At 44.8% G+C, this 27,727-nt stretch overlaps 1 protein-coding gene across 8 annotated transcripts in view; it reads right to left on the bottom strand.

Moving 5' to 3' along the window:
- Nucleotides 1–27,727, bottom strand: part of PTK2 (protein tyrosine kinase 2) — a 253,294-nt gene that overhangs the window by 58,187 nt on the left and 167,380 nt on the right. For 2 of the 8 annotated variants that reach the window (XM_082674402.1, XM_082674411.1), the window contains 7 exons: nt 19,825–19,908; nt 18,850–18,867; nt 12,365–12,421; nt 10,982–11,002; nt 9,892–9,989; nt 4,630–4,714; nt 456–556 (listed from right to left, as the gene is read on the bottom strand). In XM_082674402.1, coding sequence (XP_082530528.1) covers nt 456–556; nt 4,630–4,714; nt 9,892–9,989; nt 10,982–11,002; nt 12,365–12,421; nt 18,850–18,867; nt 19,825–19,908 — 464 coding nt within the window. The remainder of the gene's footprint in view (nt 1–455; nt 557–4,629; nt 4,715–9,891; nt 9,990–10,981; nt 11,003–12,364; nt 12,422–18,849; nt 18,868–19,824; nt 19,909–27,727) is intronic. The other 6 variants (XM_082674406.1, XM_082674405.1, XM_082674407.1 and 3 more) reach the window with 6 other exon arrangements.

The raw sequence follows: 27,727 nt of genomic DNA, 5'->3' as shown, positions 1-27,727 counted from the left end.
ACCGACTCACTCTGTCTGTGATCCAGACAGAGTCAAATAAGGACATCGGCCCACAGTCTGTTACTCACGTTTTAAAAAGAAACTGTGACTAACATGAGTTGGTCTGAAAGACACTGAAAAGTGAATGCCCAAAAAGATGAAGCAACTGTTCTGATCTACGTAAATTCACCCTTAATTTACCCAAACTCCACTAACGTTACTTCTTTCACTCTCAAATCCCTGGGCTTGTTCTTCAGACAACAGCAACAGAGAGGGAAAAAAGAACCGCTTGATCACCTGTTGCTTCCAGTCCTGACAAATCCTTTGGATGGGAAGACACTGCTGCCAGCACTGAGTTAGGGGATTACTTGGGAACTTACTGATGCAGACGCTCTACTCATATTCACTAGGGTGTATGTCGCACACTTCCCCGAGGGGCAGGCGGAGCGGGCGGGAGGCAGAGGTGGGGCAGGTACCTCTCCGAGCGTGCACAGCTCCATGATGATCCAGACGGGGTTCTCTGTGATGACTCCGATCAGCTTCACAATGTGAGGGTGGTCAAACTGACGCATTGTTACTGGGGGAAAACAGTGGTCCACGGTCAGTCTTTTGAAGATATTTCAGTTTCCTTTAGACTAGTTCAAATAAGACTCAAGGCATTTTAATGGGGAACTCCTTGGTAGTCCAGTGGTTAGGACTCGGTGCTTTCCCTGCCAGGGCCCAGGTTCAATCCCTGGTCGGGGAACTAGGATCCCACAAGCTGTGTGGCACAGCCAAAAAGTAAGAATAAAAAAAACTCAAGGCTAATGATGTGGCAACTGGGAATTCAATTCCACCGGTCAGGTCAGCTCACAAGTCGCCATAAAATGGCACAAAAAAAGCAGACCCGTGAGGCACAAGATGCCACTGCAGTGAACTTGTGAGCAACTTTACAGGGGGACCTACTGTAAGAGCTAAGGGTTAAGAAAACCTCCTCTTATTTTCCACGGACAAATCTGACCTGGGGCTAACTTTCTAGGTTTTCCTTTGGAAATCTCATGAAGTTGGAATGTGTGGTTCATTTTCTAAGCAATACCCTTCATGGTAAAAACCACCCGATTGGTAAGTTGCTGATGAGGTGGGTGTGAGCGTGGGTGTGGCTGGGTGTCCCCTGCAGAGCCCCAGAGCCCACAGCCACGGGTTTGTGAGGGCTTCTGCTTTGGACCCGGGTGGCTCCTGAGTCCACCATTGTGGCCTCATCCCCTCACAGTACCTGATCACTATCAGGGCTAAGCAAACGAGTTCCCGGACTGCTGTGAGGACTTCCCTACAGGAGAAATGCTGGCCTGCTATTTCCAGTCCTGCACTCCCCTCAAAGAAAGTCTGATGCCAGATATGGCCTGTGGCCGTCACGTGAGTGTGACTGCCTCACTGAGCCCAAGATGACCAAGAGGGCCCTGCACATATACGCACATACCTATGTGTGGGTGTGTATTTTTAAGTGTGTATACATTTCTAACATCTAATATCAGGGCTAAGAAGCTCACCTGCACAGTACACTGACTAGGATTAGTGAGAAGCAGGACAACCTTCACAGAACTCCAGAACCTCAAAACGGGAAGTGACTTTACATGTGACCCACTGCAGTGGTCCCCAAAGTACCTGGACTTCATAGACTATTGAAATGAAGAAAACTTTTTTAAATTTGGGGGACCAATACAGGGTTGATTTTTGTTTTGTTTGTTTGTTTTTGTTTTTGCGGTACGCGGGCCTCTCACTGCTGTGGCCTCTCCCGTTGCAGAGCACAGGCTCCGGACGCGCAGGCTCAGGGGCCATGGCTCACGGGCCCAGCCGCTCTGCGGCGTGTGGGATCTTCCCGGGCTGGGGCACGAACCCGCGTCCCCTGCATCAGCAGGCGGACTCTCAACCACTGCGCCACCAGGGAAGCCCTGGGGTTGATTTTTATGATGCCAAGCAAGGACATTAGAATCACAGCAGGAGCAAATATCTTTTAGTATCCATTTTAGTATGGAGCCCAGTGTGGACTGCAACTCAGTGCTGGATACGTCTGGAGTAGACAGGCCTCTCACTGTTTTCACTCTAGACACCCTACAGCCGTCCCTCAGTATCCACAGGGGATTGGTTCCAGAACCCCCAGGGGGAAACCAAAATCTGCAGATGCTCAAGTCCTTCTGAAAGACGGCAGAGTATTTGCACGTAACCTACGCACATCCTCTTTATACTTTAAACCATCTCTAGATTACCTGTAATACCTAATACAATGTAAACGCTATGTAAATAGATATCAGAGCGCAGCAAATTCAAGTTTTTGCTTTGTGGAACTTTCTGGAATTTTTTTCCCAAATATTTTCAAGTGAAGTTGGTTGAATCTGCAGATGCAGAACTTGCGGATACGGAGGACTGTATATCCTACCAACGCACCCAAGGATTACACTGGCTTCTTGCAAAGTCACCCCACATTCACTTGAGAGAACTGAAACCCTTAAGGTATTTTCTCCCCCTCAATTTTGCCTACATATTCCAAGAATAGGACCTGGTAGTTAAAAACAAACAAACAAACAAGCAACCCTCCCCACATAAACACCTGGCACAAAATCCAAAACGTATCACTGAGTTTCATCCTGTCAATGCAGTTCATCACTTACGTAGAATGTGATATTTCTGGATAAACATTCAGGAACCCAGTATATTCACTCATTTTCAATTGACTTACCATCATTTTTGGTTTTATGTTACCCTTTACAGAAGTAATTATTAAAAATACTGCACAGTACAGGGCTAAGAGGAGAATCTTGTGGTCACTAGGAAACTCTATCCCTGCTGAACTAAAACCCAATAGGTGTAGCGGTTTGACCTGTTATCCACCCGGGGCAAGGGGCTCAGGCTATAGGGGCGGCTCTTTGCTTTTCACAAACGAAATTTCACTGGAACAGTCTTGCTCAGCCCTTTACGTGCTGTCTGTGGCTCTTTCACACCCTGATGGCAGAGCTGAGCAGTTGTGCCAAGAGACCATCTGGCCTGCAGAGCCTAAGATATTTACTATGTGGTCCTTTATAGAAAAAGTTTACTTCCCCTCTTACGTATAGAGCCTGTCAAAGCCCCACAGGATTTTAGGTGTACTACATCCATCATGTTTCTCTGAAATAACAGCCTTTCAAAAAGAGAACAAGGTTAGTTTGAACTGACTACTCCTGTGAAACTCTAAAGTTGATTTCTGTAATGGTGATTCCAAAGCCCTACAGAAATCACGATACAATAACTGTTCATAAAAATTTTAGAGAAGGAGAAGCCGTTTTAAAAATGTGCATTTTTGAAAATATATAATGCACTTTACCACAAAAGGTAAGGCGGACAGGCTGTTAGGTAATGATGGCTGATATATATTCTGTGTTTTCTTGGCCTAGATGCCCTGAAGAAAGAAGTCATCACCAGGCCTTGTCTTGTACTTAAGTCAAAGATCCAGGGACAGGACTAGGATTTGCTGCGACTTAACTGATGAACTCACAATATGACTCATCCATGACTTGTGACTTACTGGACTACTGGGTGGTAAATGTTTCTGAAATTCAATGTACATGTGATGAAGGGCACCAAGACTCATTCACACGACCAGTGGCTACTGAGTGCCTTCTATGAGTTAAGCCCTGTGCTGTCTCTGGGTCTGAGCGGTGAGCAGAAGAGAGACGTTCCTTGCCCCACTGGGGCTTAAAGTCTAGAGGGAGACAGAGACAAGAGTAACTTTTAAACAGTGTGTGCGTGTGCGTGCGCGTGTGTGCGCGTGTGTATGTATATATTTATTTGTTTGTTTGTTTGCTTTGGCTGCACCCGGTCTTAGTTGCAGCATGCGGGATCTTTGTTGTGGCATGCAGGATCTTTTTTTTTTCTTAGTGGCGGCATGAGGACTCCTAGTTGCGGCACGCATGTGGGATCTAGTTCCCGGATCAGGGATGGAACCCGGGTCCCCTGCACTGGGAGCGCAGAGTCTTACCCACTGGACCGCCAGGGAAATCCCTAGACAATGCATATTTAATTATGGACACTTAGAAAGGGAAAGAGCAGGGCCCTGTGACAAAGCCTCCTAAGGAGACACTATTAAAGTATGTGGTCAGAAGGGACAAGCCGAACGGAAGCAGGAAGACGACCCAGTTTGAGGGCAGGAGGGAAAGAGCCTGATGAGTGCAAACGGGCAGGACCAGATCCTGGCTCTCTGAGGGTCTGCACTCAGGAGAGAGGGCCCATCACACACAGCTCTCCACAGCAGCCCCCTCGGGACAGGCAGGGTTTCCTCTCCCGCACTCATCCGTGGGCTCCATCCCGCAGGGACTGTGTCTGTCCCGCTCACCTCCAACTCCAGGGCCTGCTGGCATCTCTATATATCTGCCCAATGCCAGGGTGAAGGTGGCTATGGTGCAAGGTACCGGAGGACGAAGGGACAGGAAATCAATCTGCCTTTACATCCCAAACATGACAGCTGACCTGGGAAACTCTGTAGACACGTGCCTCTACAAATACAGGTACTAATTGCATGGCAGGGTAATAAATGTAGTTGTCTCATTAAAAGTCAAAACATTATTTTTCTTACATCTTCAGAGACAGTTTGAATTTCACAGAAAGTCAAATGGAGTTCCACAGACATTTCTAGAAACTTACAGGCTTCTTGAAGGAATTTCTCTCTCACGCTGTCCGAAGTACAGTTTTTACATGTTTTAATTGCAACCGCCAAAGCTGGATTCTCCTGTGACGGGGACACATGCAACAAGAGGGTCTCTATGTTAATCAATGGGCATGTTGAGGACAGGCTGTTTATTCTGCAACTCTGGATTCTGGATCAGACAGAACCAGAATTGTACAATCTCAAGAGTGAGAGGAACAGTTAAAATCCTTTGTAGAAAAACCCCAGAAAACAGACGTGCATGTAAAACGCTGCAGGCAATTCGTCTGTTCCACAGACATTTCCTCTCCGTAGTGCCGGGCACTCCTGTAGGGGCTTAAGGCTGCACCAGTGAACAAGGGCCGGTGACCCCTGTGCTACTCCAGCTGACATCCCAGAGGAGGATACAGACAAACACGGTGAACGAGACATCCATCGTGGACTGGAGCGGGTTTGAAGGTAACCTCCCCGAGAGGAGAGGGGAAGAGAGGGGATGAGAACAAAGAACTGCTGGAGGGGAGGGGATGCTGGCCAGGGGTGGAGAGAGGGGTCAGACCCTGTGGCTTCTACCCTAAGTGAGAGGCCCCCCGAAAGGGGAGGTGAGGAAAGGCGCCACGGAGGCGGGGGGGGGGGGCAGGAAGACAGCGGGCTGGGCGTCGGGGAGGGTGAGTTCGGGTTTCTGGTGAGAGAAGGGGGAGATCAGAAGCCCAGCTCTGGACAAGACAGGCTTGAGATGTCGGTGGGACGGCAGCTTGCTGGCACAGAGGCCCATCTGTTAAACGTCTGAGTTTGGGGCCTTCTGAGAGTCACTAGCAACCCAGGACATCTCAATGCAACCACTCTGCTCTGAATGACTTAGTCTGTCCTCTGTAACTACACAGCAAACTTCCAGGACCGGCACCATGAATTCTACCTCTATGTGCGTAAGGCTGATTGGTATACCTGAGAAATGACACAAAATGCCCATTTTACAGGAGATCTGAATAACAACAGAAACTTCTGTAAGACCGTAAGTCATCATCAATCCTGTCAATTCAACTCAAATATTGAACATGGTGCTTTATTAAGACAGTAAAGAAACGCAAGGAAAATACTGCTCTCTAAAAATGCATAGTTTCGAGTGGGTGCTAAGCCTGAGATTCCACAGGCTGCATGTCTACAAAGGGGTGTACGTGAGCAGACCAGGTGTCTCGGCCATCAGTCCATGGACTAGGCCCGGTGACTAGTGGCCCAAGGCTGCAGAGGCCTGGGGGGTGCCGAGCTGTCAGAGCGGCTGGTCACAGAGACCTGATGCTGGAGAAGATGTCAGTCCACAGCACGCAAGACCAGAACTGAGCACAGGGTTTTCTAAAAGCCTTTAAAAGGGGGCAGATGCGAACACATCTCAGTAACTGCTCACGACACAATTTTCATTACCTTCTTTAAAACACAAGCAGAGTTTAGGGGGACAGAGCAGTTCTTCAATGTTGAATGAAAATGCCACCCTGGTGTCCACGAGGCCGAGGTGAGGGGCAGGTGATGAGGCTCTGAGTTAGTAACAGCTAGCAGACACTCAAAAGATCTTAACAAGTGAGTCTAGAGGAGGACTGCTCTGGGATGAATTAAGAGAAAATAGATTTAAAGCATGGTTTTTAAGACTAGGATAATAATGATGCGAGCGTGCGCAGATGACCAGCGATGCTCAAATTATAAAAATGAACCTGATAACCGGGCCTAAGAAAAAAAGAAAAGTGTGTGCTGGGAGCCTTCAGATACGCCTCGTGCCCATGACTCTGAGAATCAGGGCTGCCCTGCCGCCCCGTGCGCCGCCCCTGCACCCGGCCCAGTCCCCCTCTGCTCGCTTCTCCTCGTCGTCCTCCTTCCCCGCTCAGCTCCACCTGGGGTCCCTGCACTGGAGCTCCGCCCTGTCTGGCACACTCCCCACGGGGAGCTCAGGGACTGCCCCTCCTTGTTCACGTGTCAGCGTCTCACGGGAAGAGGGCCCTGACCTCCCCAAGCCCAGGCTTTGTTTTTCTCGGAGCACAGATTCCCCACTTGATACTCAGTGTGTTTGCTTCTGCCGGTCCCCTCGTGCCTCAGATAGAATTTAAGGGCTGTGCGAGCAGGAACCCTGACTGTTTTGTTCATGACAACGTCCCCACCGCCGAGCTGCCACTTGGGGGACGACTGACAAATAACTGCTAAAAGAATTCACTGAATCTCAAATAACGTAACCAGTGCTGGGTTCTTGCCCATGAAATCTATGCTGAGTTACATTTGACCAATTATTAAGAATCCCTGATAAAATGTTATTACATCTTACAGAACACTAAAGAGCATAAACTGGAAAAAGGATTTTTAACGGAAACCTAGAGGAATGAATTGGCTATAAAATGAGATTCCCACATGAAAAACAAAATAAACAAGCATTCACATACGATGTGTATCAGAAAGACATTCAACAAAAAAGGTTAGCACTGATATTTTCCTGGAGGCTGGGATTCACTCAACAAATACTTAGTAAACACTATGGATATTGAAAAAAATTTTTCTCTTGTATTTTTACAACTAAAATGAATTACTTATAAGTGACTGAAATAAAGTCTATCAGCCCTGCTGTTAGCTGTGTGATCCTGGTAAGTCCCTGTACTCCAGGAACTTCAGAATGCTTGCTTGTTAAGAATTCTAGAGATGTAAGGAAGCTCAGAGACCACTGGGTTCAAGTCCAATACTTTAGATCAAGAAGCCTCACCTCCCTTACATCTCACAGTCAGGTAGATCCAGCTCTAAGATTTAGGTCTTCTGATCAAATTTAGATCCAGGGCTCTTTCTAATGCATTTTGCCTCAAGAGCAGAGTTAAGAGAATTAAGAAGATAAACAATACAGATAGAGTAAAACAAAAAAACAAAAAAAACAAAAAAACCCCCAAAAAACTGGAAAAAGAGATAATGGATAAAAATATATAATAAATGATACAGTTTTATATAAGTATAAGGGTAAAAACTTTCAAAACTGAACTTTAAAAAACAGAATCTCTAACAACAATTATCTATTTTCCTCGAAGGAAAGACTTTTACAGTCCTCCGGTTATAAAAGTAATGATCAGTGTATCCCTAGCGCATGTGTAAAGGATGTGGAAAACTGACAGATAAGGAGACACAGGGGGAAAAATTGCCATTTGCAGTTTCCATATCGGGGGTCACAAAAGGTCAATCATCTGTGCTATTATATCCCTACTAAAGCCATCTCTGTTCACTGTCATTGTTCTAGTTAAAAATAGTTTCTTGAACATGTATGTACTGTTATTTTAAACTGTCATTGAAAAATTACTGATCTAATAAAAAAAGACATACAACAGCAAGCGTTGGTCGGGGTGTGGAGAAATGGGCAACCTCACACATTGCTGCTAGGAACTGAAACTGGGGCAGTTTCTTTGGAAAAAAGCTTAGCAGGTCGGCAGAAAGTTAAACAGTGGCTAGATGACCCAGCAATTCCACTCCTAGACACACATACTCAAGAGAACCGAAAACTATGTTCACACAAAAACTTGTACACGAGTGTTCATAGCAGCATTGTGCATAACAGCCAAAAAGTGGTAATAACCCAAATGACCATCAACTGATGACTGGCAAAACAAAAAGTAGTCTATCCATACAATGGGATGTTATTTGGCCATAAAAAGAAATGAAGTACTGACACAGGCTACCACGTGGATGAACCTGACAACATTATGCTAATGGAAAGAAACCAATCATACAAGGCCACACACTGTATGATTTCACTTATATGAAATGTCCAGAACAGGCAACTCTAGAGAAAGAGAAAGCAAACTGGATTGGCAAGGGCTGGGGAGAGGGTGGAATGGGAAGCGACTGCTAACAGGTATGGGGCTTCTTTTGTCTTTTCTTTCTTTTAAACTGAAGTATAGTTGATTTATAATAGTATATCAGTTTAAGGTTACAACACAGTGATTCAAAATTTTTATAGATTATATTCCATTTAAAGTTACTATAAAAAAGGTTATCATACAATATTGACTATATTCCCTGTGCTGTACAGTATACTCCTGTTGCTTATTTATTCTATACATAGTAGCTTGCACCTCTTAATCCCGTACCTATCGTGCCCCTCCCCCCATCCACTTTCCGCACTGGTAACCACTAGTTTGTTCTCTGTCTCTGAGTCTGTTTCTGTTTTGTTACATTGGTTCATTTATTTTTTAGATTCCACATATAAGTGATAACATAACAGTATTTGTCTTTCTCTGTTTGACTCATTTCACTAAGCATAATACCCTCCAGGTCCATCCATGGTGTTGCAAATGGCAAAGTTTCATTCTTTATTACGGCTGGATAATATTCCATTGTATACATATACATACCACATCTTTTTTTTTTTTAACATCTTTATTGGGGTATAATTGCTTTACAATGGTGTGTTAGTTTCTACCACATCTTCGTTATCCATTCATCTGTTGATGGACACTTAGGATGCTTCCATGTCTTGGCTATTGTAAATAATACTACTATGAACACTGGGGTACGTGTATCTTTTCAAATTAGTGTTTTTGTTTTCTTTGGATACATACCCGGGAGTGGAACTTGCTGGATCATATGGTAGTTCTATTTTTACTTTTTTGAAGAACCTCCATACTGTTCTCCACAGTGGCTGCACCAATTTACATTCCTACCATCAGTGTACAAGGCTTCCCTCTTCTCCACATCCTCGCCAAGGTATGGGGTTTCTTTTGAGGTAAAGAAAATGTTCCAAAATTGACTGTGGTGATGGCCGTACAACTCTGTGAATATACTAAAGAACCACTGAACTGTGCACTTTAACAGAGTGAATTTCACAGTATGTGAACTATATCTCAATGAGATGATTCTTAAACAAATCATTAAAAAAAATTCACTGATCTCTTTGGGAGGGCAACTTGGGGCAAATTAATGTTCTTTTCTTGAGAATGCAGGTAATTGGGAATGCTGGCTAACTGCTGTTGACTTTGCATCTGTTTGTTATCTATTTGTCAACTGCACCCAAGGGAACAATCATCTGTGGAATCCATTACTGATGACAGAGGCTGGATGAAAGACTAAAACGAAGAGAAGACCCAGCTCTCAGGAGCTAATTTTGCCAGTTTTATAGCAAGTGAGTCGACATGCGTGATAAGCTTTATGAAGGACAACTGCAAACACCCTGAAGAACTAAGGACCCGTGAAGACGAACAGGAGCAGCCTACACGTAAGCAGGAGCGGCTCGGCTGCTGTCTGACAGGACTCACCGGGCTCGTGTAAGCGCCTTGGTGCACGTCTCCGAACTGGCCCTCTCCGATGCACCGTCCCAGTTCTATTCTTTCTCTCTGAATCTCATAGTCCCTGGCTGCAAAACATGATCCACACACCAGAAGATACTTCAGTGCAACATCCCCAGTGTAGAAAACACAGGGCACACCTCATTTCATCATCATCCATGAGTAAAAACTTCATCGGTGGCACATCATTCTATGAAAATGCCTTAAACAGAGTGGAATTCTCTTAAACAGTATTTTTAAAGGAATTTATGTACCTGTTACAGCACTGCTTGAATTACCAAAATGAGGAGTTTTATACAAGGTAGATTTTTTTTGTAGTTTTGAATGTCTGATTTAGCTGATTATCTATTTGATGGTTTTCTAAATAATTGCTCCAAGTTTATGTATGTTTAATTAATATGAGCTATTAGTTCAGGTATTAATATATGAAGGCTAAAAAACAGTTATTTAAAGCAATTATTTTACAAGTAACTAAAGTCTGTAAATATGGAGGGAACAAAAAATTGTCTCATGAGTAGCTTTACAAGTTTAAGAGTTTTCCACTTTATTATAATCCTATCTATATTATTCACGGAGCTAAAAGAGTTTAAAGAGGGAGCTTCTAAAACCTGATTTCAAAATCAGATGACTTGGAATCAAAGTTGAACGTATCACATAATAAATAACAAGTATTTTATATTTTTGAGAGCATGTGCCTCAAATTAATGTATTAAATTGTTATGATTTATACAAAACCAATTATTTAGCAGGCTGTTGAGACACATGGAAAGAAAATACCCACTAGGAACCTAGTGGATGATTCTAATCCAATTAACTGCTTGGTATTTTGATTTCTTCTAATTTGTCAAATTATAAATCATACAGAAAATTCAACCCAAATTTTAGAAGGTTATTTTCCTCTTTAAAATCACTTTAGCTAGTAGTTCCATTGATTTAACAGCATGAGTAAACCAATGAAAAAATTTTTAAATAAAAGTTAACTGAAAACTGAAACATCCCGTTATCATTCCATCGGTTGCAATTGCAAGCAAATGCAGTTATTTTAAAGGAATCCTGTTACCTTCATCTATTCCATAGCTTTCTGTATTGCAATTAAGAGAGAAAAAAATTGAAGACCTTGCTTAGAAGTAACTAATAGCAATTAGGTTAACAACAACAAACTCGGAGAGTACGTTTCAATATTTACTTTCTTAAATATTTTGACTATCAACACGGGTCAAAAAAGAGGACCAAACACCAAACGCAAGTAACATCCTCAAGTTAACTCAGTGTGATACACAATGCTTTACGTTTCTATCCCATAAATTCCTACATGATAACCGTATTTGTGGGGTTTGGATAAAAGTTAGCCATGTTGGACATTTACCACTCAACTATGAAAATATACGAATAAAAATGTGGATACTCTGCAGGAATGTACAAATGGCTAACTGGCTAACCAAAACTTTAAACCTAAATTTAAACGTTTTTCCAAATTGCTACTGCAAGTCAAAGTAAACACATTTAAGTTTTTCAGCTCTTGCCTCTGTTTCAAATCACTAACCTGGGAGCTCTTGAAAGGAGAGGTCCACCCAGGATAATGTTTGCCTGACAGGGCTGGGCTGTTTCTCTTTATTTTGGTAACTCTCCTCAGTGTATATGGTAAATCTATTGAGAACCACTTTTAAAATATTTACACAACAGGGTAAAGCACCTGAAACATTTATTTTCCAAATACATGGAGCTCTACTGAAACCAGGACATCAGATGTTGAATTATCAGGCCTCTGAGGCTGTAAGGTGGACTCTTAATTGGGCCTCTTTAAGAGGTAGGGTTAACTTTTTTTTTTAACCTGAGTGAAATTCCAAGGTTGTCTCCAACTCAAGAGCTGTGACTATATACACCCCACCACAAGGGCTGGGGCTCCCAGACTCTCTTCACCAGCAAGCCGCACAGCGGAGAGAAGCAGAGGGTGACACTGCTAGGCTGCTGTGGGGGGTGGTCAGTGAAGAGCCCTTCTCTCCCCACACCTCCAACTCGGAGTTGGACGGACTGGACGCGGGCTGCTCTTTGTAATTGCTTAGTCAAGGGCAATAAAAAAATGAAAGTTCAAAGGGGAAATGCAATTCATTAAATGTGTGTATTCAAAGAGCTGTATATATGTGTGAGTATACATATTTAACTTCAAATACTAATTTCCTACAGAGAGGGAATGCTCTAATCATTAAAGGTTATATTATCATAGAGCCAGAAAACAAGATTACAAAAACCCCATAAGTGAACTGACTTATTATAGATATTTGAGTTTCAGGCTTCTGACCTGGCAGTGGGCACATACAATACAGAATTCTAAAGGCTGAAAAGAATATTTCTGTTACTAACTCAATAAGGTCTTAAAAGTAGTTCTAAAAGGACAATAAATACCTAAACCGTTTAAACACGAGATATTTAAAAGTCTACTCACTCGAGGGCATGGTGTAGGTATCTTCCTCGTCGATAATCTCAGCATAGTCATCTGTTTCTGTAGGAAAGGAAACAGAGGTGAAATATTCAACCCCCTGGCCTTTAATATAACTCGAAAAGGCAAAATGATCTGCCTAAACCCCCTACCATGCTGACATTATTCTTAAAACACTATTACTCCATTTTTGCTCACACATGAGTCATTTATGGAAATAAAAGTGACACCATGGTCCAACATGTCATAATACACAGACCTGTTCCTCAGAGAGCGAAGAGACTAACAGAGAAAGCCCTTGTGGAAAACAGAAAGACATGAAACAACTGTTTGCACGATTCAAACCCACCAAGCGGTACTGACTGCCAAGCTCCCCCTCAACTACACCAAATACACGTTTAAAACCACACCGCTGTCTACCAGGATTTCTCCAAACAAGACCGGTACCTCCAGAACACAGCTTAGATTTCATTCATAGTTAGACTCCACAGCACAGTCTGGATGTTCTCCTTTCGAAAACAAAACGGCAGACTGACTTTTGAGGAGATTAACTGGGCTAACTTACTTCATTTGTTCAGAGTGAAAGCAACCCAGGAATTTCTCTCCTGTAACTTTTCACTCAGATATTTAAACAGTATGCATTAATGTCAAAAGGGTAAAAGATGTGCCAAAGAGAATAAAATCAGAACAAACAGCACATTGAAACGAGTTCTTTTCAGACGTAATGTCAAGGAGTTCCAATGTTTCCACTAATTCCTTTCAGTAATGCAGCAACTTAAAGACCCACCACCACATTAGTGGGGGGAAAACCCCTTTTGTAGAAAACACCCACTCACTTGGATAACAATTACACTGAAAAATCACTCAGCTCTTGTCTGTCTTCCTCTTTCTGGAAAGAGGAAAACCTTTAGTAGCTCTATGCACAAGGGTTTAGGCTGATGGGCCAGGAAAGGAGGGGCAGTACTTCCTGAATTATCATCTGAAGAGAGATCGTTTTCAAAATTTAACCCCAGAGAAACTAAAAGCTAAAGAACTAAAAGTTCTTTCTTCTGTGCTGCCATTATTACTCCATTCAGATATTAAAATTATAGAAACCAAAGAAAATAGAGACTACATATAGTTTATGGTCTCTAGATATCAACTGTTCTACATACTGCTACGGTAACGACTGGGACCCAATCTAAAAGCAACTGGAAGAATTCATTTCTTGCTTTCTTCTCTTTATTTTTTTGCGGTACGCGGGCCTCTCACTGTTGTGGCCTCTCCCGTTGCGCAGCGCAGGCTCCGGACGCGCAGGCTCAGCGGCCATGGCTCACGGGCCCAGCCACTCCGCGGCGTGTGGGATCCTCCCAGACCGGGGCACGAACCCGTGTCCCCTGCATCGGCAGGCGGACTCTCAACCACTGCGCCACCAGGGAAGCCCTCTTCTTCTTTTTTTTTAAAATTTATTTATTTAGTTTTGGCTGCGTTGGGTCTTCGCTGCTGCACACGGGCTTTCTCTAGCTGCGGCGAGCGGGGGCTACTCTTCATTGCGGTGCACGGGCTTCTCACTGCAGTGGCTTCTCTTGTTGCGGAGCATGGGCTCTACGTGCGCGGGCTTCAGCAGTTGTGGCCTGCAGGCTCTAGAGCACAGGCTCAGTAGTTGTGGCGCACAGGCTTAGTTGCTCTGCGGCATGTGGGATCTTCCTGGACCACAGCTCGAACCCGTGTCCCCTGCATTGGCAGGTGGATTCTCAACCACTGAGCCACCAGGGAAGCCCAAGAATTCATTTCTTAATTCGTAATCATCATTAAAAGTGATTAAAGTAAAAACAAATTCGACTGGCAGAATGTAAAGTCAATAAATCGGTTCTCCTTTAGAGATTTAGCAAATGTTACCTATTTGTGAGTCCTGTATGCCAGGTGGATAATTTATATTATTCTTACATGTTTATAGGTAATACTACTTTCAGGATTAAAGAAAAAAATTATTTAATCTACCCCAAACCTTACATTCTTTATTCCTAAATTTCTCCCTCCTATCCTGTTCCCAGTGACTACCAGGAAGAGTGAGTGATGGTTCCTAGGCCGGGAGCCTTGCTTTTGTGTAAGGTGAGATGCAATTTGGGGATGGAGGTGGTGTTAAGGCAGAGGCAAGGAAAGGGCTAAGCGGGGGAATGTGCCGGGGCTAAGGCCCCACAGACGGACACTCAGCCACTCACTCTGTCTGCAGTCGGACAAGCTCCCCTCACGCCCCTCACGCCCCTCCCTCAGAGCACATGCAACTAAGGCTCAATTTCCTGCAACCACAGACCCACCCTTGCTGCCCCCTTTCACACAAAGCACACACCCGTAGAGGCCAAACACATTAGCTGACCCTGAGGGGCCGGATTCTGGCAGTGAAACTGCCCAGATCTCTTGCCTCTGCCGCCCTGCTACCAGATTTGCTCCGGAATCTTCAACACCCCCTGCACTTGGCTCTCAGCTCTACTAAGGAGATATCGGGGATCCATCGACTCTGCGGGCACCAAAGTTTCCCAAGGCTGTTGGGGTCACTGACCGCCTGTCCCTCTGTCTCTGTGGGTAATGGTATCTGCCACCTGAGTGTCACCTGTTCAGAGACCCATCCTCACCCCCATCACTCTCGATCACGTTGCCTGACATGTTTTGCTCAGGGCCCATCACTACCAACCCTCTGGCGGTCCTCTGGTTCCTCGTCAACCGTGTACCCCCATCCAGAGCAGAGCCCCCAGGGCAGTGGGCCCTGCTGTATGTACCCTGTTTACTGCTGTGTTCTCAGCTTCCAACCCAGGGCCGGCCGGCCCGGGAGGCACCCAGTAAGCACTTGCTGAACGAAAGGGAGGAGTGCCCTTCAACAGTGCAGGAGGGGACGGCGCTCCCCGTGACCCAGAGGCGAGGAAGCCAGGCCAGCCACAGCTGCATGTCTGGGCGCTGCTCCACCCCAGGAGCCGCTGAACCTGTCTGCGCTTCAGCTGTGCCCTCACGTGCCCAGTGCGAGCACGGCTACCTGGTGGGGCCGTCGTGAGGATTACAGAGATGCACGTGAAGTTGTGGTGCAGCCCTGCACAGGACAGGTGACAAACAGGTGGGAGGCTCCTTGGTTCCCTCCTTCTGAGGCCTCTGGAAGGAGCCTTCCTGGTGGGACTGTAAGCGCTTCCCAGACGGCCTCTTCTTATAAAACTCTCAGCAGGGATACCGACTCTGAACCGGCTTCAAGGAGTAAGAATAAAATGGCTCATGTGTCAGAGGCTAACACACAAAAGTGACGTGGGAAAAACCAAGTTGCATGCACTTGCATTAATTCACACAATCACAAGAGAAAGCCTGCAGTTTTTTTCTTTAGTGCTGTGTGAATTCTACAAAAGAACTTTGGGGATTATCCAAGCTTCCTGGGCATTACTCATGACGACACGTGGGTGTGGCTATGGGTACCGTGACGTCACGTGAACTTCTGCTGCTGTGTTCTCCTTGAGTTGGTTCTTATGCAGAAAGGTCAACACTGTTGAAGGCACGTGGACCCACAAAGGTTTTACCGTAACCTTCTATATAGGGCTTTCCAAGTGGGGATACTCCACATATTTCTCTAAGAATTCTTGATACTGATTTGGTTCTATCTTCCCTTTTTCCTTCCTGGTTTTTAGGATTATGGGATAGTATGACACTGAGAGGAAAGGTACTTTTACATACTCAAGGGCCCCTGAAAAACTGGAGTCCACCCTGAAACCACCTGGCCCCCAAAATAATGACATAAAAGAAGGAAAATATAAAGGAAAAGGAAACAGGTTCAAAGATCTCGTCACAAATACAGGAAAGCAGCTCTGCACTCTCCACTTGACCAGGACGACAGCTAACGGAGCACTCGCCCTAACGCCAGACACCGTCACAAACAACTACACATATCGTCATTTAATCCTCAGGGGCATCGTACATGGTGGTACTGTTATCATCATCCCCGTTTCCCAGGCAGGAAGCTGGGGGACCCAGAGGCACCCTGAGTTTCTCACAGTCCCCAGCCACTCAGCGCTCCAGCAGAGCTCCTGGGCCGCCGTGTTCTGGGCTTCGTTCTTTACTATCTCCCAATACGTTTCTGGGGACTTTTATTTGTGAGACCAGATACCTGATGCTTCGAAACCTCGGAGTGTTCCCCTAAGGATGTTCTGGGACTTCACCCCCAACATGGGCATCCCTGGAAGGCTTAACTGGGTCTGTGCACTTGGGAGACAATTCTAGGACCATGAGTCAAATATTTCAAAGTAAACATTTTGAAAAATGGACAGAGACTTCTGAAACCTTGGATAACACTGTAATTTGAAAGGTTTGGTATCACAATTCGTGGTAAAATAAAAATGAGGGGAAGACACGTTAAAAGGGCAGAAACCGACAGCTCAGAAATTAGGAGAGAAAGGTACAAAGTTCTCCTTTTAAAACAAAGGAAAAGAGGCCTAGTGAAGTCACTACTGAAACCAGTGACACACGCCTGTCACGCTCCGTCACGCAAAGAGACTGAAGCCTCCGGAGTCAGCGTGAAGGGGTCAGTTTCGAGCTGGAGAGGGACAGAGCAGTGGACGCTCGGCTGTAAACAAAAGGAAGTGCACCGGAGCCTGCAGGACCACAAAGCTCTCAGGAGCCAACCCCTCCCCGCGGGGAAGAGGGGGGCCAGGTGATTCCCTCTCCACCTCCTCCACCTGCCCTTCGGGGCCTGACACCAAGTGCTCTGACGACAGCCTCTGGTCGGCGCCCTGCTGCCCTCAGGAGGCCTGATGAGGCACCACCCCCAGGGCAACACATGCACAGTCACGGGATTGCTCAGCAATTCAGTGGGACCAAGCAACAGCACAGCTTCTCACCACACCTGCACACGTGACCCTGCCGTGAGCCCTGGAGGTGGCGACCAGCTTGTGGGGGCCAGGGGCAGGAGGGCTTTCAGGAAGCCAGGAAGGGCTCCGCTGTGCTCTGTGACCTGCACCGGGGTCGGTCAGCTTTTTCTGCAAAAGGTCTGACAGTACGTATCTTAGACTTCACGGCTCACAAAGTCTCCACTGCAACCACTTAACTCTGCTGTTGAGATTGCAGGGGTGGGCAGACACGTCATGAGTGAACGTGTCACTATGTTCCAGCAAAACTTTACTGATGGACACAGAAATTTGAATTTCACATAGTTTTGATGCCAGGTACTATTCTTTGATTGTACCCCCAACCATTAAGAACTGTAATAACGGTTCTTAGTTCCAGGAGCAATACAAAAACAGAGGTGAGCCGTATTTGGCCCACAGGCCTTAGTTTGTGGAAGTCTCAGCTTATTCACCTGTAAAATGGGGATAATACTACTCACCCTAATTCAAATGTGGGGAAAAGGCACGATGTTTTCTTTAGATAAATAATGTGCTAATAACCACCCGTTAATACACGTTTGTTGACATTTTTATGCTTTCACAGTAGTCCGCACGACAAACATCAAGGCCTGTTACAGATGAAGACTCCAGAGATGAAGTGCTTTGCTCAAGGTCACCCAACTGGCCAGCTGGTGACGGGACGGGGCGAGGCTGGAGCCTGGGACCTGACCACTCACCCAGCAGCCCTGGACTGGTCATCCGTGTCCTCACCCGCACGACAGCGAGGAGAACACCAATCATGTTCTGAACCCCTGCTGGGAGACTCGCTGGTGAAGGACATGCACGCACATCGGGGGCGCCCACCCAGTAACCACCAAGGAGTCGGCCTGGGAACGAGGCTTGGAGCTGGAAGTCCCAGGAGGCAAGGCGCCTTCCAAGTCACGTTTAGTCCAGACGTCTGACTGCAAGCACTTTGCTCATATGGTGCTCAAGTCGTCGACCAGACACACACGCAAGCACAGACGGACTCTTCAGTGAAAGCGTTATTTCATTTAATCGTGAGGAAAAATGCAACCTCCTTTAATTTTAGTTTATAAACCTCACTCCGTATCGTAAGAGCACAAAGCTTCGTGCAGGCAGTACACAAAGGAAATGGAAAACAAGACACTACACGTGCTTCTAAATTTCTGGTTTATGAGAGTGACAACCTCAGCTGCCTGAGAAATACTCATCATCACTCCTGCTGGTAGTTCTCTAATTATTTCAGGCTGTTTGACTCTCAAACATCACTTTTCTTTCTTTCCTTTCCACTACCTCACTCCCAAACTAAAAATGACTATTACGTATGTGTGGAGGAGTGTGCAAATTTCTCCCATTTACTGCTGAATGATACCATTTCGACAACTTTTCTTCACCTCTAGAATTCGCTATGAATAGATACGACTTGAATTTACTACTGAGATGTGGTAAAGAAACTGACAGTTACCCTTCCCATGTCAAAGCCCTACATAATTCTGAAGAGATCACTGACTCACACCACGGTTTCTTCATACTTGTTTTGTTGGATCAAAGCCACATTTTGCCTTTCATTAAATACTGAATGATATCTATATCCATAAATAATTATATTAGTAACACAAACATGAAAATAAATATTACCGTCCCCACTAATTTCATCTGCAGATCCAGGTGGCATGCAAAGAAAGGGGGAGGAGAGAGAGGGGGGAGGGAGAGGGGAGGGGGGGAGAGAGGGAAAACGCTATTAAAATGACAAGCAAATCAAAGTGTAAGGAAAACACAAAAATTACCCCCCCAGTCTAATTCAAAAGATAAAAGAAGATCATAGGAGTTAGCATGTTTACTTAAGGGCATTAATGCGAGTTTTCAGCGGTCCACACGTCACCCCAAGTAAATAGCAGTTTAAGTGCGTTTCTGCCGCATTAAGCAAAACTGATTGGATTGCTCCTCACAGTTAAATGTTAAAAAATGACTCTACTTGCCTCGAAAGGAATTTGTATCCTCTTGGAAATGAAAACTATGGGTCATTGACGTGTACCCCACACAATAAGCAGGGAACAGCCCTCAGCAAGCCTCCGCAGGATTCCAGCCTCTCCAAAGAAGCTCAAGGAGTACAGCACCTGAGGCTCTGCAGCGAGCTTCCACTTACAATTATATAGTGTTTGTAGAAGTGACTCTTCCAATTGTTACAGATAATCTTCCCTTTGCTGGAAAACTCCCCCCCTTGGCCTCTGCTCTGCAGCACCCTGAGTATCTGCCCCCGAGGCAGGAAAGGCAGACCGCTGGGGCTCACTTGGACCATCCTTCTCCATTAATCTCATGCCAGGTCAGGAAACCCACGAGGCAAAGGTACCTGCCGGCCCCTTTGGTAAAACACTAAGATCCCACAGGGGAAGCCAGGAAGCGACTTCTAGCCCTGTCACGCATTTAAAAACCAGCAAACGGGCAACAGTCTTCCACGAGGAGAGCGGCCCACAGCACCGCTGCCGGCAGTGGACAGCACTCACGGACCCCCAGGACAGGCACTCCCGCTCAGGGTAATCTACAAGCATCTGGTTAGGCTGCTGCCTGGGGCGCTGTGGTTAGTAAGAGTCTGTGCAAAGATGAGTGCAGTACCCGCAGAAGGAGGTTCGTGGGAACAGAAGACCAAAGGGAGAAAGCGCCTAGCTTTCTTAACTTTATGTTGGCAGTGACTGACTCCTTTATAAAGAGGCAGGAGGAGGAAAGAGAAAAACAAACACATTTTAATACAAGAGCAAACTTATATTTTAAGGCATATCAATAAAAACAAATACAAAATTGCAATGCTTTTATGTGACTACTGGCACACTTGATTTCTTAATATAACTGAGTTTTAAGAAACATATTAATATTTTAAAATGCAATTTTCCCTCTTAGGAAAGATTAGCACTAGACACAGAAAGTTTTAGCAAGACATAGAGAGAGTCAGCCAGCTAAGCCTTTACAAAGCCAGCCAAGTAAAGGTACAGATACCTTTACAAATCACAAAACTGAAACAAAATGAAATGAGACAAACAACAAAGACCAATAGATAATTCAAGATTCTTGTGAACATCTAACATTCAACCACAAAGAAAAAAATTGCAGAAAACTAGCAGATCCTGATTTGTGAAAGAGCTTTATAAGCACTTTCCCCCAAATCATCAGCAAAGACACAGACCTTAAGTGTACACCTTAAATAAACTGCCTTAACATAAAAAACATAAGGACATCTGAATACATAGGTTGCAAAGCCCCTCCCCCGCCTACCAGCATCCTTTGTTCATTCACTCTCATTCATGTGCTGCAAACTCACTTGAAAGTCAACTCTCTCTGTATAAGGCACTTGCTGGATGAACAAGCACCCAGGACAGTAGAACAGAGAAGAAACAACTGCAGTACGTTAAGGGCAAGAGCAGACAAGTCAAACTAGAGTCAAAACAAGGGATGTACAGCCCTTTAAAATGCAGCGGTGACACCATGTGACAGAAAAGATGCAGTGGGCATGCACAACTTAACTGCAGATCCACAGGGTCCCATCAAGAAAGGTAAGGATTCCAGGTGTGGGCCCAGGGAGAGCAGGGTCAGGATGAAGACGGCAACAACTTACGGCCATCAGTTAGGAACAGAAATGAGAAGAACTGAAACAGACAACGTGGCCACGCTCCCACGGGGTGTGCTGTTATCCCAACAATGTGCACTGTTCCATCTTCCCCCCTTAGCACACACTCAATTTCCTGTGTGATGACTCCAGAGGGCAGCTCCCTGTGTTTTATCGGTTAAGAACACGAAAACAGTGCCCTGTGCCAGGCGGGATGGAATTCCGGATGGGGTGGAGGGGCAACAGCTATAGGGGTCATTGAGATGAAACAAGAACACGGACTGTGGATAAGATAAGAGCATTCTATCAGAGTCAAATTCCCTGGTTTTGGTAAAGACACTGTGACTGTGTAAGAGGATGTCCTTGGTCTTAGGAAATGCACACTGAAACATTTATAAGTAAAGGGGCATACCATGTCTGCAACTTGCTTTCAAATGTTTCAAAAAAAAAAAAAGAAGACGACACACAAATGGCCAACAGGCACATGAAAAGATGCTCAACATTGCTAATTACTAGAGAAATTCAAAACTACAGTGAGGTATATTACCTCACGCTGGCTAGAATGGCCGTCACCAAAAAGTCTATAAATACTAAACGCTGGAGAAGGTGTGGAGAAAAAGGAACCCTCCCCCTACACTGCTGGTGGGAATGTAAATTGATACAGCCACTATGGAGAACAGTGTGGAGATTCCTTAAAAAAATAAAATACAGAACCACCATATGATCCAGCAATCCCACTCCTGGGCATATATCTGGAGAAAACTCTAATTCGAAAAGAGACACGTACCCCAATGTTCATAGCAGCACTATTTACAATAGCCAAGACATGGAATCAACCCAAATGTCCATCAACAGAGAAATGGATAAAGAAGATGTGGTACATATATATACAATGGAATATTACTCAACCATAAAAAAGAATGAAATAATGCCATTTGCGGCACCATGGATGGACCTAGAGATTATCATACTACACGAAGCAAGTCAGACAGAGAAAGACAAATATTGTATGATATCACTTATATGTGGGATCTAAAAAATAATACAAATGAATCTACTTACAAAACAAATAGACTCAGACACAGAAAACAAAGTTATGATTATCAGAGGGGGATGTGGGGAGGTAAGTTCGGAGTACAGGATGCCCAGATACACACTGCTACATATAAAATAGATAAGCCACAAGGACCTACTGTATAGCACAGCAATTATACTCGCTTTTTGTAATAACCCATAATGGAAAATAATCTGCAAAAAAAACCCTGAATCACTTTGTTTTACACCCAAAACTAACACAATATTGTAAATCTACTATACTTCAATTTTAAAAAAGAAAAAAAAAAAGTAGAGGGAAGGAGAAAGCAAGTGGGCCAAAATAGAGACATAGTGAATTTGAGTAAAGAACATATGAGACTTCACTTTACTATTCTTACAACCATCCTCTATGTGTGAAATTATGGAAAAATAAAATATACAAAAATCTCTATTTGGATTCAGATTCTGGCTCCACTACTCACCCCATGACATTAGAAAAGTTACCCAACTTCTGTTTCTGTTGTCCTATTTGTAAAATGAGGCAGTAAGAGACGCTTCCTCAAGTAAAGAGATGCAGAGAGGATTCCATGAACTCCCAGGGCACCCGGCACAGGACAACCACTCCAAAAGCGCAAAGCTATTCCTACCTTTCAATTTTTTATCTTATTTCTAAACTAAGGTAATGACTATTCTTCATATTAACTTAAAAAGCAAATACTTTTTAAAAACTATAGCATAACTTTTTTTGAGTAATAACAAGAATATTGTCCACACCATGAAAAGGAGTGTTAGGACCCTCCCTTTATTTTATCCAAGATGACTACTTTAATTATGTTTGTAAACACCTACCATGAGCTAACAGCACACTGTGTACGTGCTGGGGCTACAGCACTGAAACAGCCCCCCCCTTCTTCCCTTGTCGAGCTTACATTCTGGGTTGGGGAAAAGATGATTAAGTGAGTCAACCGTGTGGTACATCAACATGTAAGTGCCATGGAGAACAAACTCAGAGCAGACGCAGGACAGGGAGTGCTTTCCTGTAGGGCTGCACCTCTAAATATGGAAGGAGTCGTTTGCTAAAAGCTTTCCAGAGCAGAGGTGAGCCTGGGGCACTGGCCAAGGAGCAGCAGGGAGGTCTGGCGGGGACAGAGGGAGGGGGAGGGCATGGCAAACGTACTTCTCAGTCACCCATTTCTCAGGGCAACTGAACAGCTGATGAGCGGAGGCTGTCTTTAGAAGTGTAACAGCAGGGCTTCCCTGGTGGCGCAGTGGTGAAGAATCCACCCGGCAATGCAGGGGACACGGGTTCGAGCCCTGGTCTGGGAAGATCCCACATGCCGTGGAGCAACTAAGCCTGTGCGCCACAACTACCGGGCCTGTGCTCTGGAGCCTGCGAGCCACAACTACCGAGCCCACAAGCCACAACTACGGAAGCCCGCACGCCTAGAGCCCGTGCTCTGCAACAAGAGAAGCCACCGCAATGAGAAGCCCGCGCACCACAACGAAGAGTAGCCCCTGCTCGCCGCAACTAGAGAAAGCCCGTGCGCAGCAACAAAGACCCAACGCAGCCAAAAAAAAAAAGAAGTATAACAGCGAAATAAACGAAGATGACATGAATGCACCCGTGGCCATGCTGTGGCCCCGAATAAAATTCCTGCACAAACATCAGTAGCTCCAAAGCCACGAGGTGAAACACAGACTCTCTGAACCTACGGATTGGCTTAACGTCACCGAGACAGCGGCCAGGTGTCACACAGCACCTACACGTGGGCTCGTAAAAACAAAATCTTTGAGTCCGAATCCGACCAAACTCCTCTCAATCCTAACGACCAGGCTGTAGGTAAGTCAGGAATACAGGGGCTGGAGGGGGACCCGCTCAACACAGCAGCACGGAGTGGCACTTGGCCAGGCCGAGTGTGGGGCACAGCGTACAGGACACGATTTCCTCAACAGATAAACTGCGATCAAGAAAAAAAGAAGGGGGGCGGCAGTGCACAGAGACAGGAGGAGACAGGAGACACAGCCAAGTTCACCCAGCCCTGCTTGTCTGACCCCAGACTGGACGACACCAAGTGTGAAAATGCCTTAACCAGGGAATCCGAGCACTGACCGGACAGCTGGTATTAAGGAATTACTGAGAACGTTCTTACAGTGTAGTAATGTTGTTTTTAAAAAGTCTTTATCTTTTAGAAATGTTTACAGAGGAACATGCCTTCAAGGCGCTTGAGACCATCTGTGGGGAGTGTGTGTCTGTGTGGCTGGGGACAGAGGTGAGGTGTGGCAGGTTTTCAGCTGCTGAACCTGGGTGATGAGCCTGGAAGATCGCTACCCTCTCTCTGCTTCTGTGTGCGTCTGGAGCCTCCCATGACGAAGAGTTAAAAAGCTAAGAATTCAAAAGCATGACGATATCCACCCATTCGCATGGCCTCTTGCTTGTAAAAATATCAAATGCCTTTTATCTTGACTCATGCAGTTTGATTTTAACAAATTCCACAACATGATGAAGCCATGACATGCTACTAGAAACCCGTGAGGTCAAATTCCAGAATTTATATTTTAAAAGTTTCAAGCCTTCCTTTAAAATTTTTCTCTGTGACGGGGGAAAAAAGAAAACTGGGTCTTCAGATGTTAGCAATATCTGTTTTTATGTTTAACAAGACGATACTTGGGCTTCTTGTAGTAATAAGTTTTAAGAAGATTATTAAAGTTTATTTATTAATGTGTTAATAAGTTTAGCAAGAGGATTAAGATGGTTCATCAGCTAAATAAACCCAAACACTGGCCATTGTGAAGCACACTTTCATACAGACAAAAATGCACCCTTGCTCAAAGTGCTCTAGTGAGGGAAGCGCCGCGCTGTCCCTTGCTATGCGGAGGCTATTAGGAGGGGGTGGTCACGCTCTAGTCTGGACGCCAAGTTCACAGGACTAAGAGGACGGATCCATGTGGCCTGGAAAGCATTTCCAGAAGTAAATATCCTCTTTAAATTTCTGTTGTGCTCATGACTGCTCCAATCTCACTCGGGCTCTTTTTCATCTGCAAGTGTCTCAGGCTACTCCCCCCGGGGGTCCTACAAGTGTCTGCCTGTCTCCAGGCTTGCAGCTGAGAGGTTCAGTCCAATTCCAGGGTGAGAAACAGGAAGCCATCTGGCTCCGGGTCCTTCTTGGGTGTTATTCTACAACACATGACGTAGATGCTTCAGCGCCCATGTGACTCCAGAGTATTCTTCTCAACTCCCTTAGGAGCCAGAGAGGTGAGGGACATCATCAAGGAGCACCCTCAAATCTCCAAAGAGGCAAAGAGAGTTCAGATGCTGTGACAACGGTGCGAGAAGGGGGGCTAGGATGAAGGAAGTAGCACGGCGGGGGTGGTGGTGGGGTGGTGGTGATGGTGTATTTTCATGATCACTTTCATGAACACTTTCATGAACACTTCCTTGTTCACGTGCAACACGATCAACCGCCCTGCCCCTACCTGGTCAGAGACGGCTGAACGTCTCTCCTAACGCCAGACTGACTACAGAACGCTAGTCGTGGCTGATGGAATTAAAAGAATTTCCAGTAAGCCAGGTACTATGAACATGTCAAACTCCCAATACGTACGACTCGGTGCACGTAAAAATCACCAGAAGCATTAATTTGATTAAACCATTTCATAAAGCATATAATTTACAAAAATTAACTTCACATGTACTAGGCGACAATACTCTATTAGGGCACTTAAAAAAAATCTCTAAAAGCTTTCGTTTAAATCAAGCTTTCAGCGCAGACAGAGACTACCTTCTAAATCAGCATTATCAAAAGTGAAACTAGGATGTAAACCAGACAAGAGAAACTCTTTCTAACTTCAATACAGGGCGGACTTGTGGATTCCAACAGAACAGTCAGAAATGAGTCAGGACTATGCTATTCCTGATAAATGGGAGAAAACTACCCTGAAATCAGACTCAGACTCTGCCAAAACTACTCCTCCCTTCTACACACGAACATCTCAAGCTTTCCAATGACTCAGTGTGGTCTAATGGAAAGGCGATGGGTCTGGAGCCCAGATCTGGGTTTCCATCAGGCTCTCGGCCACTGCTAGCTACGTGAGCCAGGCCTCGTCACCTCAGCCCATCTATAAAGTGGAAACATGAGGAAGCTGTCCCGAGGTTCAAACAAGTCAGTACTTGTGAACATGCCTGGCATAATCTCTGAGCCTCGTTCACATGTAAACAACTATCAGTACTTATATTTACAAAGCAGTGGCAGGGCAATGAATGAATAACAGACCTAGTGTTTCAGAGACTGTGAGAAAAAAAGGGGGGAAATGCAAATAATTATTATGGACTATACATATACCACTTTATATTTTATAGAACTTTACAAACTGCTTTTGCATATATAAAGAAACTGCTTGATAACAGAAATGCACAGTTTTCCCTAGAAAGAGTTACTTCCCATTTTCACTGTACAAACAGAATGCTTAAATAAATGCAATTAAACTATCCTGACTCTTAGAGTAAAATATTCCAAAATCAGTCTATTGGACCCATCCTAAATGGGCCGGTAAGCCCCCAGAGTGGGGCCACTTGGGTGGTTAGCCTGTATTCAGTAGAACCCAACTTTACCCAGACATTCAAGGAACCTCCCTCAGTACTTGTGAACGAGTTGGTCTTGTCATCTCTTCTTTAAACCCTGCACTCAGAGGCTTGGGAATTGCATTTATGTATGTTGAAGCTGATTAGCTGACATGACCTCTTTCTTTTCAACAAATAAAACATGAAACTTCAATCTCAAAAAAAAAATTAAAGTAACTGCTTTAGAATTTGTAATGAAGCAGCTTAACGCAAGTAACATTTATTTTGCTAAGTTTATTTTCGTTTAGAACAATTTTTAGTCACTAACTTGAGAAACCTAAAGGTAATCTTAAACAACTGGAATGATGTTGCATGATTAACTAAACCAGAAGAATCTGTTATAGAGTAAAAAAACATTTTTTTAAATTTATAATAAATACTGAAAAAGTACCATCACAAAGTGGTGCATTTGATCATCAACGAAGGGCTCAGCAGACACAATCAAACCAAACATTTCTAATGAAAGAAAGAGGTCATTGCACTGGTTGTCATGACAGACACACAAGAGAGAAAATCGTCTTCTGATCTCCGTCCCACTACTACAACCCAGACATGTGACAAGAGCCACGTGCACAGTGCAGTGGCCGTCACACGTTACCTGTGTTTCTGTTACACTTAAGGCCCTACTGCTTGATTAAGGGCCTGGTTATTAAAAAACGAAACAGAACCCTGAAACACAAAAACCAACCAAACAGAAACCAAAGTTTAAACCTTTGAAATATTTAAAATTCAGCTTTATTCATTGATTTTCCTCAGAAATACCTATATTCCTGGGGTATCTTCACCCACACGAACGTGGCTCAAGCACGCCTCCCCCCCCCGCCCCGATCCTGGCACCCCTCTCTCTGACCACTTACAGACCCCTTGTCTGTAGTACAAGCAACGGCCTCTCCACTATAGTTCTAACTGAGCTCCAGAACGTGTGCTTACACGTTTCCTAAAAACTTACACTGAGGCTAAAAAAAATTACTCTAGGCCCTCAGAGAAATGTGCCCAAGGAAATGCGCTATTCTGCTAGATATTTTTGTAAATCTGTTAACCTTATACTTATTTTTATAGAGAAATTTCGTCTAGGTTTCAGAGATAAACTCTGCATGTATTCAACATCAACTGTAACTGTGCCCCTACTGGAGATGATCTGATAACTACATTTCCTCCTACAATGAGATTGGAAGGAGGGTCTGGTACCCCGTCATCATGAGCTGAGAACTGTCTGAAGGCATCTAGACCCCCATTCTTCCTGCTTGCTGGCCTCCATGCCCCTT

This window comes from Grampus griseus (genome assembly GCF_964374135.1).
Source record: "Grampus griseus genome assembly, chromosome: 17".
Taxonomy (NCBI): Eukaryota; Metazoa; Chordata; class Mammalia; order Artiodactyla; family Delphinidae; genus Grampus; species Grampus griseus.
Note: the sequence above shows the minus strand (reverse complement) of the source record. Positions and strands in the feature narration are given on the sequence as shown.